General features: G+C 34.7%; 1 protein-coding gene across 1 annotated transcript in view; it reads right to left on the minus strand.

The window, feature by feature from the left end:
* LOC111510592 (spondin-1) overlaps window positions 1-19,647 on the minus strand; it is a 48,234-nt gene that overhangs the window by 2,570 nt on the left and 26,017 nt on the right. Inside the window, 5 exon segments of the mRNA XM_074181440.1 lie at window positions 3,681-3,847; window positions 3,919-4,011; window positions 7,913-8,092; window positions 9,945-10,194; window positions 13,267-13,851. Of these exon segments, the coding sequence (XP_074037541.1) occupies window positions 3,681-3,847; window positions 3,919-4,011; window positions 7,913-8,092; window positions 9,945-10,194; window positions 13,267-13,851 (1,275 nt within the window).

Consider the following 19,647-nt stretch of genomic DNA (forward strand, 5'->3'; position numbering starts at 1 on the left):
GATCATTCTCCGACTAACTGTGAAGAGGTACCAGGATTTTTTTTTGTAAAAAGGGTACGGTGTCTGAAAAAGTTTGAGAACCCTTGCTTTAACCAATTGACGTGTTCCCTGAGTCGCTGGCGAAGAGTTTCCATACTGATTTGTATAGCATAGACTGAATTGTATATATAGACTGAATTTGTAGATTCCGATGTATAACAAACTGTTGTCGCGAGGTGCCAAAATTCTCAAATATTGATCCTGAATAGGGATACTTACTCAATTTCGTCCTTGCCCTGGTCTGCTTGCATGATCGCCTGTTTCACGGAATCTTTGCAAGATCTGCGTGATGGATGTGTGGGAAGAGCAATTCGTCGGTAACTCCAGCCTTCTTTCCAAAAGTATTACTGCTTGGTCACATTTATCACGGTTTGAATTGCGTGATTGCCATTCCATAATGAACACGATTGAGAATCCTTTACAAGAAAACAGTTACCGAATGATTACACCGAATGTGGCCTTACGGACGGGGTCGCCGGATTCCTGGTCAGTGGTCAGCTAAGGTATCGTGCCGACAGCTGAATGGCTGCAGGGTGATATGCGGTCACGAACGATCACTTTGAGGAACTGGGCGAAACCTCATTGTAATCAGCCTACCTCTGGTAATGCGGGGCTCTGCCTTGCTACTCGTGGGAACACACATTAATGAAACAAACACAGAAACAACAAAAACCAATCCCGAGGCTGGGCAGAAGTGCTCACCTCAATCTAAGACGGTGGCTGGGGATGAATAGGAATGTCCACCTCAATCTACCGCTTGGAATGAAGCTGGACATAGCAGATCACCTCGTGTTGTAATACAAAGGCCAAGGCTTGAGCGCATTTGCGGAGCCGAGGCCAAAATGAGAAAGAGAGCGGAAGGAGCAGAAGTGGCAGCAACTATAAGTGCACCCTCCTTCCCCCACTGCATTTCCAACAGCAAGTGCACTTCCTGTGGCGAGCGCCAAGAGCTCCGCCTTGAATAAACGCAAGGAACCGGCTGTCCCTGCAGGAAAGCTCCCTCACTTATGCAACTCTACGGAGGGAACCCCAAGAAGGTTGAAGAAGCCGCGCAACGATAGTAATGTCGCTGCACCTTCCAAATCCTTCGCAGAGGCCACCGTGAGACACCTCAAGGTTACCAAAGAGAGTGTGTGTTCGGCAAGGAGATGCCAATATAAAGGAGATGTCTCCTAGTGACCTCTCCACTTTCCTGGAAAGGATAGGATGGACTATGACCTAGGAGGACAACTCCTCGGGAGGATGTACAATGGGTCACATGTAGTCTAAGTGCTGTGGGTTTACACTCACCCTCCCTACTCTATAGATACAAAAGTACACCGAATAAGTACATTTCGTACTTCTTTCTCATTTTTGCTACTAAAAACTAAAGCTCTAAACCACAGTCAAACATATCGCATTCATAAATGGCATATACGAGAGTTTTACCAAATATAACACTGTCATTGAAGTTTTTATCAACGTCAACAAAATATTTTTAAATTTCAATGGGGTGCGTTAATTTATTGGAGGAGTGTATACCAAATACGGAGAGTCGATTATTATTGTTTGCCGTTGGGAGTATTTGTCAAAATGTCTGTCGACTGTATTCATCGATTTTTTTAAAATAATTTGTTCCAATTGTATACAATGTGTCGACGTCAAAGAGTGATATGGCGATCTCTCAACCTAGTGGATGTTTTTTATCATTGAAGTACTCGTAAGACGTACGAGACGCTAAACAAGATATACAGAAAAAAACAAAAAAAAAGCTAGCATAACCTTTTCGAAATTGATATGAATATGAAGAAAAGGGTATATTTATTGGAAGTGGAAATTGTATTTTTTAAACTTAAAGTAATATATTTAGTACACATTCGTAGACCTGAATCTGTAAAAGAATTTGCATATATCAGAAATTACCAGCATATTTGGAATTGTTCTGAAAATGTTAGTATAGAGTTTGAATCACATTTCGATTGAAATTTATTTCTTTTTTTATTTTCCATTTTTCTTTAATTTTATATTTTATATATTTATAGAAATTGGAAATACCAATTTATTCCACATTATTTACTTGATTGGTGAAAAATATGTGAATGAACAATGAAGGACAAATTTTCAAGCGCTGTTTCAAATCTTGTTGTGTCTTTTATTTATTAATTATTTTGTATGAAGAAGACGTACACATACCAATCTCTCTGTAAAATTTAAGTCTCACACTTGTTAAAACGCCGAGTTTTATCTGATGGGACTCCATCAGATAAAACTCGGTGAAGTTTCCTTTTAATTTTCAGAAATTGTTTTTCAAATATTTTCGTTTGTTTGGGCTTCTCTCATGAGTGGGTTTTTTATATCGATGAAAACAGAAAATGTTTTGAATTCAGTCGAATCTATTACCCAAATCACTGAATTTGTTTATGAATATATGTCAGAATGAAATTTGAAAAGAAAGATTCATCCAACCTACAGAAACCAATCTGAATTAATATTTTTTACCATTATGCTTTGAGTAAAGGAGTATTAGTTAGATATGTTATATATAAATATAGTGAAAATTTTGCCGTATTTCCAGTTTCTTTCAATATTTTCAAGCAGCTTTCGTTGATATTTTTGAAAATAATTTGATTAGGTTATTTCATAATATATTTCAATTGGACATGATTTTTTGGTAAAATATGCGCAGTTCCTGATATTCGGTTTATTATATCATTTCTTCGATCAAAACTTCTCAATAATTGGAAAAAAAAGGTTGTGGCTTTCTATTTCTCCATCTTTATATAAAAAAATGTGGAAATCTTTCGAAGAAAAAAAGAAAGCAATCAATTTCAAAAAATTGATTCGGTACAAATCTGTATAGATCATGAAAAGGAAGTACTTTCAAACACAAACTGAAGAAAACTCCTCTTTGAAACAGCTACTTTTATATAAACATTGTATGACACGAAAGACAAACAACTTTGATATGAACACTGAGCTATAGACTTTTCTCTCTTCAGTGTGTAGTTCAAAAATTCGTTATGGAGTTGAATCAGATATAACTCACAGGATTGCTACACAATATAGTGAATAAAACACTTCACGTACATGGAACACCGTCATCCTCACTGAAGGACATCAGATGTTTCAGAATGAGACACTTGTCAAAATAAATTCTATACCAAAAATCAATCTTTCCTTGAATATACCCCTTTCAATTTTTAAACACTATTCAATAATGTTCGTCACTGGCAATTAATATACCTTTTCAGATGAAATAACACGAATGAGACAGTATATCAAGAATGCCAGGAATATCACCCCAAAAGTAGTCAGACGTGATACGTCATGATCACTTAGTGGACAGAAATATAAGAATCTTTTTCAAACCTTTCAAAACTTTCGTCGTCCACAATCTGAAAAATATAACCCTGTCTTCTGGAGGTTGCGAACAGTTAACATATATGAAAAAGGCTACCGAAGGTATAATTCGTTCATGAAAACAATTCTCAATACAGCGAAAGTAGATGCCTCGTTCATTACTGAATAGACGTTTACAATATTATAATCAAAGTTAAACTAGAGGAGGGGATTTGAAATAACCACTTCATAAACAATTTGCAGTGTTTCTGGGATTTAACCAACTATAACTATTTCAACTCCATTAAACTTGCTTATCTCACCAGAATATATCTATATTTCTCTCTAAATCCAATTCCGCACTTGGCAGTTGTGGTATTGCAAGCGCTCCAATTACTCCATTTAGAAACTTCGCAATTGCTCTTCGCTTTAGGAATAATATCGTCACGCTTCTGCTGGTTCGGAGTCAAAGCCGTGATGATAGACATAGCTGAAACAAAGTTTTTTTGGCTGTTATACAGAATTTCCGTTCCAGCAAATATTGTTTACCGCATTTATTACCGTTTGCATCGTTCTGGTAGTTGTAGGTTAGAACACTAGAGATATCTGCTTCCGGGACTTTTTTCTTCAGTTCTGTGGTTGTCCATAGCTCCTCTGGAAAAAAATGGCTTTTTTATACATACATACTTTTGGTCCAAAATTTGAAAAGGTTTATTTCAAAATCATAAAATTCAACTTTTCTCCATTGAATTGGAAGAGTTCAAGTACCATTCTTACTTCTAAGGGTGCGACCCTTACAGAGTTACTTGGACACCATCGATAACATTTTTGGATAAAGTGATCCTAACTGCATGGGAGCTGAAGCTCAGTTCTTCAAATACTCGTCGTGAAATATTGTAAGTCGACCACTTCGGGGCTGATCTTCGAGGATATAAAATCTCCGGGGGTGAAATTTCGTAAACTAACGTCGAATTATGCGTTTATTAACACTATCATTGCCAAATGCTTGGGTAATTTTTCGTCAGCGCAATTTCAATTCTTGAAGATCTACATAGAACTACAAAAACATTTTTTATCGACCTTTTTTCTATATTTTTACCTTCCACATGAACAATTTAATGGAGAACTCAATAAAAGTGTATAGAAAGTGCGAATTTCTTAGTTCACCCCAATAAGTTACTGCGTAAAATCAAAGTATTTTTCACAAAGAAAAATGATCTATCCATCAGTAACTTGTCGTATTTAACAATTTTGCCTATCAAAAAAATTGATAAGAAATAATACAATATCTATCTTAACGTTTCGGAGGCCAAAATCTGCCTCCGTCTTCAGAAATGCAAAAAAATTCAAAGATATTTGCAGTTAGTCCTTTGCTGATCATTTATTTCTCAACTTCTTCGACAGATGACTCGTTCAATATACAAAAACATATGTCTAATGTTATGTTTGCTTTCAACAAACTTTGTCAGTTATTATTGATTTATCTGAATCTGAAACATTACCGATCAGTATGGATTATCTCCAGGGTAACATGAGACAGGATTGGCTTTGAGTCAAAAAAGTAGAATTTTTTCAAAGTATTTAACATTGTACTAATCATTGTCATATATGAAAGTTAGATAAGTATACGTTATATTATAATCTTCTAACAATATTGATTATTGAATTTAGAAAAAAATTCTATATAAAAATACCTATCTGTCTGAATACACCACTGTCAGAGGTTGAAAAGCGTTTCAAAATACCCCAATTAAACTATTATTTCAACCAAACTCATATTGAAATTGGGTCGAACTCTTGTATTTTTCAAATTGTATGATAATCTTCAGTGTTCAACTACTTCTAATACTTAATTCGCAACGCAAATTTCTGCAATCACCCATTCAAATGGAAAACGTGAATTCATCCAAAAGCCCATATGTCTTCGTTGATTATTTTTATATCCCAACTGGGGTTTTAGTTCTAGAATTGTTCAAACTACATATCATATCTAAATATTCCACTATATGTTCTTTCGAAAGCACTCGAAATAATTCTCAGAGATCAGATTGACTCACCTGTTCATGCAAATAACATGATAATCAGGTGGTTTCAATGTAGCTTCTTGATTACACCAAGGCATCAGATACTTTAGAACTTCACAAACAATAACCTTCATTGTAGTGAGTTCATATATCACAGAACTTTTTCAAACAATTATACTCATTCCGTATATACTATTGATGATAAAAAAATCTCTGATGAAAGCAAAATATCTAATCTATTTGCGGAATACTTCACAAAAAACTTAGTGGGCAGAACTGTTAACATGTCAGATGAGGAAAATATTTGCACAACTTCCTCCTTCAATCCTTTCTCTCTCTTTTTCCAGCCTTTTGATGAGAAAGAAATAAAACACATAATCTTGGAAATGAAAAATAAATAATCCACAACATAGATGAAGTTCAAATGTCTTTGTTAAAAAACTGCCATGAATTCCTAGCGTCCTATATTGCTGATTTGTTGAACCTCTCTGTAGAATGTGGAAAATTTCCATCAGTCCTAAAAATTTCCAAAACCATTCCTATATTCAAGAGAGGTGATCCAGAAAGTATTGAAAACTACAGGGGTATCTCTATCTTGAATCCAATTTCAAAAATATTTGAAAAGGGCATGTGTATCCGAATAACTGACTTCTTGGCTAAATTCAAATCATTGACAATATGCCAATATGGCTTCCGCGAAGACCTCAGTACGGAAACAGCCACTACTGAACTCGTACAATATATTTATGACCAAATGGATGCCAATAAGTTAGTATATGGAATTTTCTTTAACTTATTTCGAGCCTTTGACACCCTAAACTATGAAATTTTGAAAATCAAGTTAAATTCTCTTGGAATACGTGGTCATATTAACGACTGGCTCATGTCATTCACAAGGGGAAGACAAATGGTAGTGAAAATTGATGACTATACCTCTGAAAAATATGAAATAGAACTTGGAACTCCTCAGGGGAGTGTTCTTGGACCCCTGTTGTTTCTGCTATATGTGAATGACTTCCCCAAGTATATAAAGGAGGGAAGGCTATTCATGTATGCAGATGACACAACGATTGTGGTCAGCGGACACACTCCTGAGGAAATAATTTCGAAAATCAGAAATGTCATTGAACAGTTCTCCCGATGGTGTTTGGCTAATCACCTATTGGTGAACATTTCAAAAACAAAAATAAAATGGAGTTCACAAAAAGACGAGTTGACACAATGGATGTGATGGAATTTGATGGTTATACTGTTAAATGTAGCCAACAAACTCTATTTTTAGGAACTGTTCTAGATTCAAACATGCAATGGAATGAACAAATTAACACAGTCTGTGGCAAGCTCAATAAATCATTTTATGCCTTGAAAGACACTCTTGACAGACATTCACTCATGAGTGTTTACTTTGGCATGGTGTATTCTACACTTAGCTACAATATTATCTCTTGGGGTCAAGCCAACGAATGGGTGCGTGCTTTCAGGCAACAAAAGAGAATAATAAGATTAATATTCGACTTAGATTTTGGTGAGTCTTGTAGAGGAACTTTTAAAAGAAATAAAATTCTGACTACCACTTGCATTTACCTATTTAAAATACTTATATTCGTTTATAATAACAAAACAAAGCTCACATCGAATGCTCATATACATCAGTATAGAACACGAAACAATCATCACTTATATCAATCAAAACTCAATCACACTTACTACAAAAAATCCCCAGAATGGGCGGGTGTTCACCTCTATAATTTATTGCCAAATCACTTAATGCAACTTTCACCAAAAAAGTTCAACTTGGAATTGAAGAAATTTCTTTCGAATAGATGTTTTTATGATCTGAATGAGTATATGAACCATACATGAAAATTGATGAGTCTAATCTTTTAATATGATGTAACAATGTATTTTGTTTCTTGTGATATTTGTGTGATACAATTTTTATTTACTGTACAATATTTCTTATTCTATGTGACGAACCTATACATTGTACAAATGGCACAAAAAGGTAATATATTATCTATCTATCTATCTATCTATACGATGGTCAGTATTCAAGTGGTTTATCTGTGAATTTTGGAATACCACAAGGTTCAGTTCTTGGTCCCCTTGTATTCCCCTTTATATTTTTAATCTCCATGAACTCTACGACACTATGCTCATGGCATTTAGCTACATCACTAATTTCTCCCTGGAAACTGGCAAGCTATAGAAAATTTAAATTATATCTATCTTCCGTATGGAATTTGTGAGTTTTCATGGGAACGAAGTTAGTTTCCAATCGATTATCAAAAGAAATTACTCCAAGTTTCTCAATAATGTCAGTTGAGAAACATTATATTTTTCACGTTTGTTGTGCAACGACTGAAATAGACTCAGTAGATCTAGATCTGAAAAACTTTGCTTCTTTTCCGAGACCATTTGGAGCATATTTCTATGTACATCGATACATCCTGTTTCCAGCACATTTCCAGCAAATTTCCCTATCGACTATTAACGGTCTGTTGACCATGCGATGAAACTAAAAAACTCACTTTGATACTTGGCACATAGAGTTTGGCATTGCTCCAGCGTATTGAAGTTATTCAAATTTCCATCACAACCGCTATAGCTGAAAATTTCGCATTCGCCTTTCAGAGTGTCGAAATACCATCTGTCTATGTTACTTTTACATGAACCCACATCTTTAGGAAGTCGGCATATCGCTTCTGAAACTGATAAAATACTCTTAAAATGAAGTTTGATGATATAAGCTCCATTCAGTTTCATAATGAAATTTTGCTCAGTTTATTTTCTAGAGAAGCATTGATAATTCCTTGGCAAATAGTGTAGTGAATAGATCAAAATATTTGAATTTTTCATTTTTTGTTAATAATTATTTTTAATTTTCATCTTTTAATGATATCATTTTGTTCAATAAAATTGTTATTTTCGGAATTTCAAATAAATTTATATTATATCACACAATGGAAGTCCGAACTGATGAAATACACTAAAGATAATGATATTTTTCAAGCTGATGGAAATTCGCTTTTTCAATCAATGCAAAACCTTTATTTTCACTGATGTATTCAAAATCTCAAAAGCCGAATTTTTCATTTTGATTTTTTATATGTACATTATATTATATGTACCTACTACACTTTGCATCGCAAACAGGTCTTATGGTCATCTCTTGTGAGCTGCAAAAAATACGAAGTTTTCAATCCAGCATATCCCATTTTTGTAAAAATAATAGTTATAATAATAACTATAATAGACATTGAATTCATATCAGATGATCATAGTTATCATAATGAAAGTGAATTTCACTTTTAGCAAGTCCATGCTTGTCCCCACTATCCATAAGGCAGACATTTTTCGCATCTGTCAGATATGAAGGTCTGTTCAGCTTTGGCTTGGTGTAGTTTATTATCCACATAATGTCAACCAGTTTTTTGCATGGCAATGTTGCGTATAACGTAAATTCATAAAGCGAGTAGTGATGACGTTTGTTTAGTGAGATGTATTGTTCAAGTACATGTTTTTTTATGCATATATTTCATGATGTTATCATAACACTGGTCACCATACTCAAAATTTCCATCATATCCTGTACGTACTTTCAAATGTAATTGTTTCACAACGACTAACCTCAGAAATGGAAATTTGCACCAGCTAAGGGTTAACGAGGTTTTACCTTCCAACAAGTGATTACTATCATGAAAAAAGTATTATGGAAACGTCATATGACGATGTCCATCATTTTCTGAACGAAAATCAACCGTTTCTTTGAACAGACCAAAAATATCTAACGGATCAGCCTTGCAACCAAAGTTATTTTTTTCATTAAGTGATATCAAAGTATAACTATTATCATTTCCTTCGAAACTTACTGAATGAGTATTATTCTCACATAATTTGTCTGAGATATTCTAAAACAAAAACACTCGGTATTCAGAATTCCATCTTTTGATATTCCAAGTTCATAGACAACAAAATTGATACGATCACAGGATATAGAAATATAAAACCATCTCCAAATACACAAACTTTGCACATATTACATGCTGAGCATTTTACCTTAGTACAGTGACCTGATCAAATTTGCAATGTCAGTGTATACATCTTCATAAATATTGAGAGAGGTCAAGATCATAGACAGACAGTATTGAGAAATTCATTCAGTATCTATTGATCTTCAGAAAAGGTTCCAGCAATGAAGCACATCTCCTTTTCTTTGATTGTGATGGGTGGCAGTATATTGTAAGTATTTGGTAATTTATTGTATTTTTGATTAATATTTTAGTATAAGTTCATTTCTGAAGTATTTTCCCCGTTTCGTTACAAGAAATATTTAATTGAGTTAATAAGCCAAGCGACTACTGAGTTGCGACAATATTTTAACAATAACTGTCTACTATTTTTCAATAAAATAATTATAGTGTTCTGTGAACATTTTTCGATTCCCATCTGTGAAATTTCAATTTTTTTGAAGATGTACACACTTTATTGATAATTCATTGTCATGGCATATCGCCGTGTTATATATTTTTTCAAGATGATGATCATATAAAGTACTCTTACCATTACGAATTCCATCCAGACAGTCCGTCTCGAAGCATTCTACAGTTTCTTTTGAACTACTGCAGGGATCGTCTTCATCAAATTCATTTTCTGAGGAGCTACTTCTATAATTTGTATTCAGCGGCCAGTATTTCGTTTTTTTCGCAGTGAAATCTAGAGACAGTCGATATCTCTCTTTGAAACCTTTTCCGCAGGTTACAGAGCACGGTGACCAGTCACTCCATGGATTTTCTGGACAATCTCCATCAATCTGACAGAAAAGAGAAGGACGGATTCACAAAAAATTACAACGTAATGAACTGTGTTTTATGAAACATGAAAATCCAGAAAAGAAGAAGAAATTTCAATTCTCCAACAAAAAAATAGGGTCCATTATATAAATTAGAATTGCATTTACACATCCATCTTATTTGTTCCACTTGATAATAATAATGCACCTATTATTTACTGTAGTGAATGGAAATATTGGTAAACCATGGCCGAAAACGCTCATCTTGCAGGTTATATGACTGAAAATGCTGACTCAATTATCTTGGTTACTCGTTACAGTGATGGGATAAAGCGTGATAGGTGAATTCCAGTAATTGATTTTTTTGTAGAAATCCATCGGAATCCATGGTGTGTTCATTACAATATAGTTTCCTTAACATTATAGGGATATCAAGTAAACTTGCTATATATAATATTCCTTTAAAACATTTATAGTCCAGTAACTTATTATACATTTATACAGTAGTTATGATTTTTTGCAGACTTGTTTATGTGTTGGCCTAATGAATAATCGAAGTTTATGCGCCAAAAATCGAAAAATCCTCGAAAAAATCGGGTTTTTTCAAATTTTTGCGATTAAAATCCTGAAGGACTAGTTTTGGAAAAAACTCGCTTCACAAGTTTTTAAAGTAGACTAAATTTGATACAATATGATACTAGAACTGTCCCTGTCGACCCGATAGTTTCCGAGATAAAGCCTTTCTAATTTCATAATTTTTTTCGAACTTCGCAACTTTTTGCAATTCTGTCTTTCTGATTGATTCAATTTTGACCCTGATTATACCATCGAAGCTTTTTATGATGGGATGTTAAAAAAGAAAATGAGAAGTGTAAACGATGATGGATCTTTGATTTCGTCTATTATTTATTAAGCTACGAATAATGAAGAAAAAAAGATAAGTACAACAAAAGTTAATAAGTTTATTTGCAGGAAATCGAGTAATATTAAAAATTAATAAATAAATAAGTAATAAATCAAATTAGTAGTTGATCAATAGAGTAAATCAATCGAGTAATAAATTAAAAAATTAAATCAATTTAGCCCTCTTGGAAGGTCCCAACCGTGTCTGGATCGACATATTGGGATGGCGTATCCCCATTAGGGGATTGTGATGAATCATCGACGTCATGTGCCCGCCATTCCGACATTGGACAGATCGTCGCCTTCTGGGATATCTACCACTGCAACATTAGGTATATTGTCATAAGATGCCCCGATGTAGTGCCTGCAGACTGCTTTTCAATCCTACCTTTCTGCAGCTGCATGCGTTCCCACAACCCTTGAAGCAGCCGCAAGAAATCATCCGCAAGAGTTATTTTGGGGCTGCAACTCTGGTCATTATTTTGGGGTTGAGGCCTTATGGCGTGGATATCCACGGATTGTGTGAATTGTGTTGTATCGTACACTTGCACCGTATATCCTCTGGTATGACTTCAGCAGCTGCTTTCACCGCGCGTAGTCTTTCTGTTTGAGGATCTGAACTTCTACTGTCATACCATGTACTGGTTATAATGTTGTGACCTGTGTTTTTAAAACAAACAGTCGTGTGTTTGAAGGGTCTCTCATCGATCAAAATGTCCTCCCCATTCTTTGCAAACAAGCCAGTTTTGACTGTTCGTTCTCTTCCAGAAATGAATAAATCTTTTTCATGGCCTCATCTGTGGGATGCTGACGATTTCCCCTGGACTTTCCTGTTGGCGGTGGTTGGTGGTTTCATTTTTAGAGCCCATTCATCACCACGTTTCTCAGCTGCTTTCAAGATTGTTGCACTGAGAGACAACTTTTTCGCAGTTAAGACATTGATCCATCTTTCTGGCTCCTTTTTCCTTTCTGCCACAAGGAACTCTTCAGTTATTTTGTCTTCACACAGACAACATTGTTTTCTGAAATTAAACTGCTCAAAGACTGATCTCGTGGCCCTTGATGGCGTAATATTTGATTTTCAGCTGCTTTGATCAACTTCAGATTGTTGTATTTTATCTGACAAGCACTGTGTACATATATATCATTTACGCCCTTCAATAAACGCTGATTTTCTGTTCTCAAGAGAAATACTTGACACAAGAAGGGTTTTACACCTCTTCCCTTCACTAGGCGCACTTGATCTTCACTTTAAGTATCCCTACATAGAAAACACAAACCCAGGCTGGGACTGGGATCAGAAATTTGGTAGATTTCGAGTTCAAACGGCACTCACGTTATGGGCAGCCGGCCAGTCAACGACTGAAACGAAAAAAAAATTGGATTATTCATTATGCCAACATCACATACAAGTATAAAAATAATCAGAACTACCGGATTTCAAAAACTAGTCCTTTAGGGTTATTATCGACAAAATTGGAGGAAAAAACCCGATTTTTCGTGGTTTTTTCGATTTTTGATAAAGTTGCGTTCGGCTCCCGAAGTCACAAACTCGGATTATTCATTAGGCCAACATCACGAACAAGTTTGCAAGTATATGAATGATGTTTGTATATATAATGTACAATGAAAGTGTCACAATGTTTCTTTGAGAAACACCTCAATTTAATTCCATAGTATTCGATATAATCCTATTTTGTTGTAAACTCTGTGAATCATGAAATGAGTGGCAATTAGAGTTCGGTGATTTATTGTGTGAGAACTTTTGGACGATGGATAAAAATTTAGGTGAATCACTTGTTGTTATTCAACGATTTGAAAATATTAATGTTTATGTTCAATAATTGTATTCATTTCAATATGTTCTCACATTTGTGTTTCGAAAATTTTCTCTAACACTTTTGAAATTGTGAAAAGTGTACTTTTGCTCCTCAAGTCGTTAAATACTTCGTTTTTCACTATAGTAATGAGTCCCAGAAGCGTCAACATAAGTTTCTTCACAATAAACATTTTTATAGTAATTTTGCTGTATTAATAAACAGACTACTATAATTTGAAATGGATTGAAATGATAATCAATGATTCCAGTTTACTGCATAAAAATAAAACTATTTCCCATTCATACTTCCATTCTACCAGTGACCATTTCCTTCTTTCCTGACGAAAGTTTTTGTAAATTTCTATTCTTACCCTTTCTTCGTAATCTTCACATTTTCCTTCACCCAAACATTCCAAGTTCTGTTGAAGAATTGGGGTATCCACCTTTCCCGCTGTACATTTCTTAGCAGCGAATCTGTTCTTGTACTTCCTGTCTCTAGTTTGCACGCCCTTGCCACAGGTAACGCTACAACTGGACCACTCCGACCACGGTCCCAATTCGCACAGGGGGTCCTCCACAACTCTGGTACGCTGATACGGGCAGTACTTCCTCAAAGCCTCACAGGTTGCCCTTTCTGTAAGTTTTTTATTACAGTTGTACTTACTTTCTTCGTGTTTGTATCTCCTCTGCTTGTATTTAACCCCCCTTCCACAGGAAACTGAGCAGGCTGACCACGCAGACCAATCATCTGTCTCGCAATTGGCATCATCGTCTGAGTCTTCCTTCAGAGCAGGGTCACAGGTTTTCTCGTAGAGTCTCTGTCTTGTTAGTGTTAGGCGTGCGAAGGGTTTCAACAGGTTGCCACTTACGTCGTAGAAGGGGGACCTTGGGTCATCGGGAACGTTGGTTCTGAGCCTTCTAATGGGCTGTCTGGGAGAGGATGGTTGATTTGGAGACTGCAAGGAGATTGATGGAATTGACAGATTATACGCAGAAAAGTTCGCATTGGGAACAATGAAAAGTTGACTGAAAGATCGTACTGATACTGCTCCTTAGAGGTACAATATGAAAAATTGATTCGATAACATACTTTTGAATTTGTGCAACGGTTTGCTGTCTATAACAATAGTGAAATACGAAAAAATTCTGGGCTAGAGAACACAATTTATCTGGCAAAGTCCTGATTAGACTCCTGCCTGATTTCACTTCAAGGTTGAGTACCTTAGCAAAAGCAGCTCAAGCTCAAGTTGTGTCAGTTTTATCATATATTTTTTTCATAGTCAGATCTTCATTCAACCACATTATTCATTCGTCCAAACAATCCTTACATACCTAATAACATTGATCGACTCAAAAACAAGACGATCATACTTCAAGTATACGTCTCAAAAACTGCAGTCTCGAGACTTCTGTTACAAAACTGCAGTTGGCTTCAACAACAAGTAAACTAATCATTATTGGGTTGGCTGTCTTTGTTCATCTTTCACTGCCACTGCCTGAACTACTGTGCATGCTGCAATTGGTGAGTGCATTGGCTTGTCATGTGGGCGTTGAGCAAACTGGCCATCGGATGCCTGATTCCACTAGCCCCGCTGGATACGGGAATGACAGAATCACTTGTGGTTCTGTTATTCCCTAACTGGATGGCATTCCAATGATGGCTTGATCCTAAAGTATGTGTATTGGTTCCTAGAAGATGAATGACACTGAGCCTATCAGCTGTATCTACGGAACCTTCGAGATACCGAGCGCCATCTCGTCGTAGCATCGCCTTGTCACGGTAATGCGGGGCTCCGCCGTAATTGACCTTCTTTCCCTAGCTACTGGTGGGACTTTTATCGACAGAGTAAACTTGGAAATTCTTCCTGATGCTGAGTCTCAGAGGAGATAGATGTCGAACTTATGACTCTAACTGACCTCCTTGTGAACTTAGATCAGGAGCGAGATCTTCTCAACTCTCCAACTCCTGATCCAATGACTGAACCTAAAAAAAAGGTTTGGTGGTGCAACCAGGTAACGACTGAGTCGTCTCCTCAAGAGTGGGGTACCTTATGAAACCACCTTGCACCAAATTATTGAGCTCTCAAAGCTGTATACTTATGAAATAAGAGGATCTCCATTGGACTGGATATCAGATTTTCTTACTTTCAGGAAACAATATATCACTGTTGGCACTGAAAGTTCTGAGATCCGATGTATCGATCTGGGTATACCACAAGGTTCAATTTTGGGACCAGTACTATTTATATTCTACACCTATCAGTACCAGCATCATTTACTTTATATGCTGATGACACGTCAGTTCTTATCTCGGATAAATCAGATGTACCATTGACGAGAGAATGCCAAGAAGTCTTTCAACAATTGCATGGTTGCTAATCATTTATTCCTCAATATTGAGAAAAAAAATTCTATGAGGTTCCACCTTCGTCAAAAAATATGTGAGGATATTGAGTTTGGATTCGATAACACACATATTTCCACCAAGAATAATTCGATCTCCTTCCTAGGCTTTCATTTAGATCAACATTCAAACTGGGAGAATCACTGTCGCATTCTAATATCTAAAATCAACTCAATATCATACCAATTCAGAACTACTAGGGAAGTTCTGCATATGAATCAACTCATTTCTTTATATTACTGAATCGAAGAGGTTTTGTATTAAAGTGTATAATATATTAAAATTCTTGCAAAGCGCTTTCGACTTTTGTCATCATCAGTGCTCACCTGAAAGTAAGTGATCTAGTTGAAAAGGGAATTCAGTGAAATTGAAGTTGTAAAATTTTAAGGTTAAAAAATTTGGAAAAATTGTTTGAGATTACTTACTTGTCAGGCAACAGGAAGTATCATGATAAGTGAATTGTACATTGTAATATTTAAATTATATAAAACAAAATAGGCTTATAGCCAAAAAATACATTTTTTGGGTTCAGGCCATGTGGTTCAGTCAAAGTATTTTATGAAGAAGGACAACTTGAGACAGAATGTGTCAAGTGTCATGTTAAAATAATGGTACCAACTTGAGGAGTGGTCCATTATGGGTTTGATTGAATATGTAGAGGAAAAATATTGAATAAATTATATTAATAAACTGTGATTAATTAATAATTCATAATCCTCTTATGAAGGGGAAGGAAATCTCTGTTCAAGTTTACTTGAGTATTCAGACAATGATCATTGTTGGAAAGTTCTTTAGAAATCTCCAACTCTTCAAACAAGTCAAGTCTAAGGAAATTTTTATTATCTATTTTATGTAATATTTTGGAATTTCTATTGGGACTAAAGTTGTGGTTGTGAAATTTTATGTGATGGCCAAAAGCAGATTTATCAGGTTTTTTTATATGTTCATTAATACGAGTGAAAAGAGGTCTACAGGTTCTACCAATGTAAGATGCCGATTCATTAATTCAAATAAGTGTATTCAGCTTTTCCAAATCCTTTTATTGATCTACAGTATGGTAGCCCCAGCTGATTTCTATAGGAAGTTATCAATTCGAAGAAGTCTATTACAAATTGACATATGGTTTTTAAATAATTGTTTGAGAGAAGATGTCATTCCGAAGTTTGCCAGAACCACAATGCCAACCAATATACCACCTCAATTGAAACACTCCACTGAGAGAAAAATCATCAGAAGTGCTGTTTGCAAACACTATGCCAAACTAGACCGTACTAATGTGGACTTGAAAATTTGTTATGACAATCTTATCTCTAATAATTTTCCTTTGTTACAAAATTTATTCAATGATATTTCAGACCAAGTGGCTTATCAAAGTAATTTAAAATTTAAAAAAGTAAGCAAGAAACTCAACTCCCTTATTCTCACTAGGAACCAACTTAACTCTCAACCTTCAGTTGAAAAGTTTTCAGAATTCAAATTTCACGAACGTATTAAAAATCTTTCTAGTGCTTCTTTCAATGATGACGAGATAGCTCTTCTATCTTTAGGTCTTAAATTCTCTTTGAATTCAGACCGGTCTGAGAAAGATCTCACTTCCTTTTCCATTGAACTAGATGTCTTGATTGACAATCTTTCCAAAAACAATAAGATTAAACAGAAAATTAGAAATTTCTGTCAGTTTACTATTACAAAATATCAACTTTCTCTCAAAGAAACTCCTTCATACTTGAATAAGTCTAGTCATAGGAATTTGAATATTTCCTTACATAAATTACTTAAAAAAATTTCCAATTATAATCTCATTTTAACAAAAGCAGACAAAGGTAATTGCCTTGTAATTCTTGATAAAATTGACTATGTTAACAAAGTTGAAGACTTTTTAAGCTCCAACAATTTCATTTCTTTAAATTCAAATCCTCTCAACAAATTTATTTCAAAAACTCGAAGTTATATAAAAACTTGTGAAAACCTTTTCTTTGAATTCAATAAAACTCACAATTTAATCCCTAGCAATCCACAAATTCCAAGATTATACGGTCTCCCGAAGATACACAAAGATGGTACTCCAATCAGACCAGTGGTAAGCTTTTACAATACTCCTGTCTCTATCTTGTCAACATTTGTCTTACAAGTGATAAAACATGTAACCAACTACAAACCTGCTAATTCAGTAAGTAACACTTTAGATTTAATTAATAAAATCAAAAACTTTCAACCTAATTCCAACACCCTCATGATATCCTTTGATGTTAGCAACCTGTTCACTTCTGTCCCAAAATCTGAAACCCTACCTTTAGTTTCTAACTTGCTTTCTCAACACTTAACTTCAGACTCCACCAAAATAGATATATTAACTTTACTTAAATTTTGCATTTCCCAAGATTTTTTTGTCTTTAACAATAAATTTTACAGTCAACCTGATGGCCTAGCAATGGGTAACCCTCTTTCACCTTTCTTGGCTGACATTTTCATGGAAAATTTAGAAAATCCATTCATAACTAATAAAATTGATAATATTCTCAGTTGGCACAGATATGTTGATGACTGCTTGGTTTTCATAGATGGCAACTCTATTGTAGCACATGATATCCTTAACTCCTTAAATAACTTGCATCCCAAAATCAAATTTACACTTGAAATAGAACAAGACAATAAATTAAACTTTTTAGATCTGACTATAACAAAAACTTACAACAAATTAGATTTTTCCATTTACAGAAAACCAACCCAGACTGATCATGTCATTCCTTTCAATTCATTTCATCCCATGCAACATAAATTGGCTTCCTTCAATTGTTATGTTAACAGATTGTTGAACACTCCCTTATCTCCCTCCAATTTTAATTTAGAATTAAATACTTTAAAACAGATTGCTGTCAACAATGGTTATCAACCATATATTATTCACAAATTAATCAGTAAATTTAAACTCAGATCAGATAGAAGATTGGCCTTTAACTCCACCACCTTGGTTAATTCACCTTCTGTGAGATATTTTTCCTTACCGTATTTTGATCAAAATATGTGTACTGCTATTTCCAAATTTATAGAAAATACCATACCTGGTACAAAAATTTCCTTTAAATCTCAAAACAACTTAAGTAACTTTTTAGTAAATTCTAAAGACAAAATCAACAAATTGAACTGTAGCGGAGTCTACAAGCTTAACTGTTCTGATTGTTCGGCATCTTACATTGGTAGAACCTGTAGACCTCTTTTCACTCGTATTAATGAACATATAAAAAAACCTGATAAATCTGCTTTGGCCATCACATAAAATTTCACAACCACAACTTTAGTCCCAATAGAAATTCCAAAATATTACATAAAATAGATAATAAAAATTTCCTTAGACTTGACTTGTTTGAAGAGTTGGAGATTTCTAAAGAACTTTCCAACAATGATCATTGTCTGAATACTCAAGTAAACTTGAACAGAGATTTCCTTCCCCTTCATAAGAGGATTATGAATTATTAATTAATCACAGTTTATTAATATAATTTATTCAATATTTTTCCTCTACATATTCAATCAAACCCATAATGGACCACTATTCAATCAAACCCATAATGGACCACTCCTCAAGTTGGTACCATTATTTTAACATGACACTTGACACATTCTGTCTCAAGTTGTCCTTCTTCATAAAATACTTTGACTGAACCACATGGCCTGAACCCAAAAAATGTATTTTTTGGCTATAAGCCTATTTTGTTTTATATAATTTAAATATTACAATGTACAATTCACTTATCATGATACTTCCTGTTGCCTGACAAGTAAGTAATCTCAAACAATTTTTCCAAATTTTTTAACCTTAAAATTTTACAACTTCAATTTCACTAAATCCCCTTTTCAACTAGATCACTTACTTTCAGGTGAGCACTGATGATGACAAAAGTCGAAAGCGCTTTGCAAGAATTTTAATATATTATACACTTTAATACAAAACCTCTTCGATTCATTAATTCAAATAAGTGTATTCAGCTTTTCCAAATCCTTTTCTTTATATTACGCCCAAATCGATGGTCGATTGCGGTATGGTATCTGTTTCTGGGGTCTATCCCCATGCTCCAAAGATGTTTTTTTGGCACAGAAACGAGTCTTATGTTCTCTTGTCAACATATCAAGTCGAACTAGCTGTAAGCAATTTTTTCAAAAATATAAGATTTTAACACTGGTGTCTATTTTGATTTTCGAACTATCAATTTGGTCTTTTCAGCAGAGAGATACCTTACTCCAATCTAAAACCAAATATCACTTCGAAATTCGCCAAAAAAATGATTTACCCGTACTATTTAATAGACTCAATGTATCTTTGAAATCACCCCAGTCTATGGCACCCAGA

This window comes from Leptinotarsa decemlineata, unplaced genomic scaffold (assembly GCF_025532065.1).
Source record: "Leptinotarsa decemlineata unplaced genomic scaffold, Ldec_3_MD MMD2_tig00026314_RagTag_RagTag, whole genome shotgun sequence".
Lineage (NCBI taxonomy): Eukaryota > Metazoa > Arthropoda > Insecta > Coleoptera > Chrysomelidae > Leptinotarsa > Leptinotarsa decemlineata.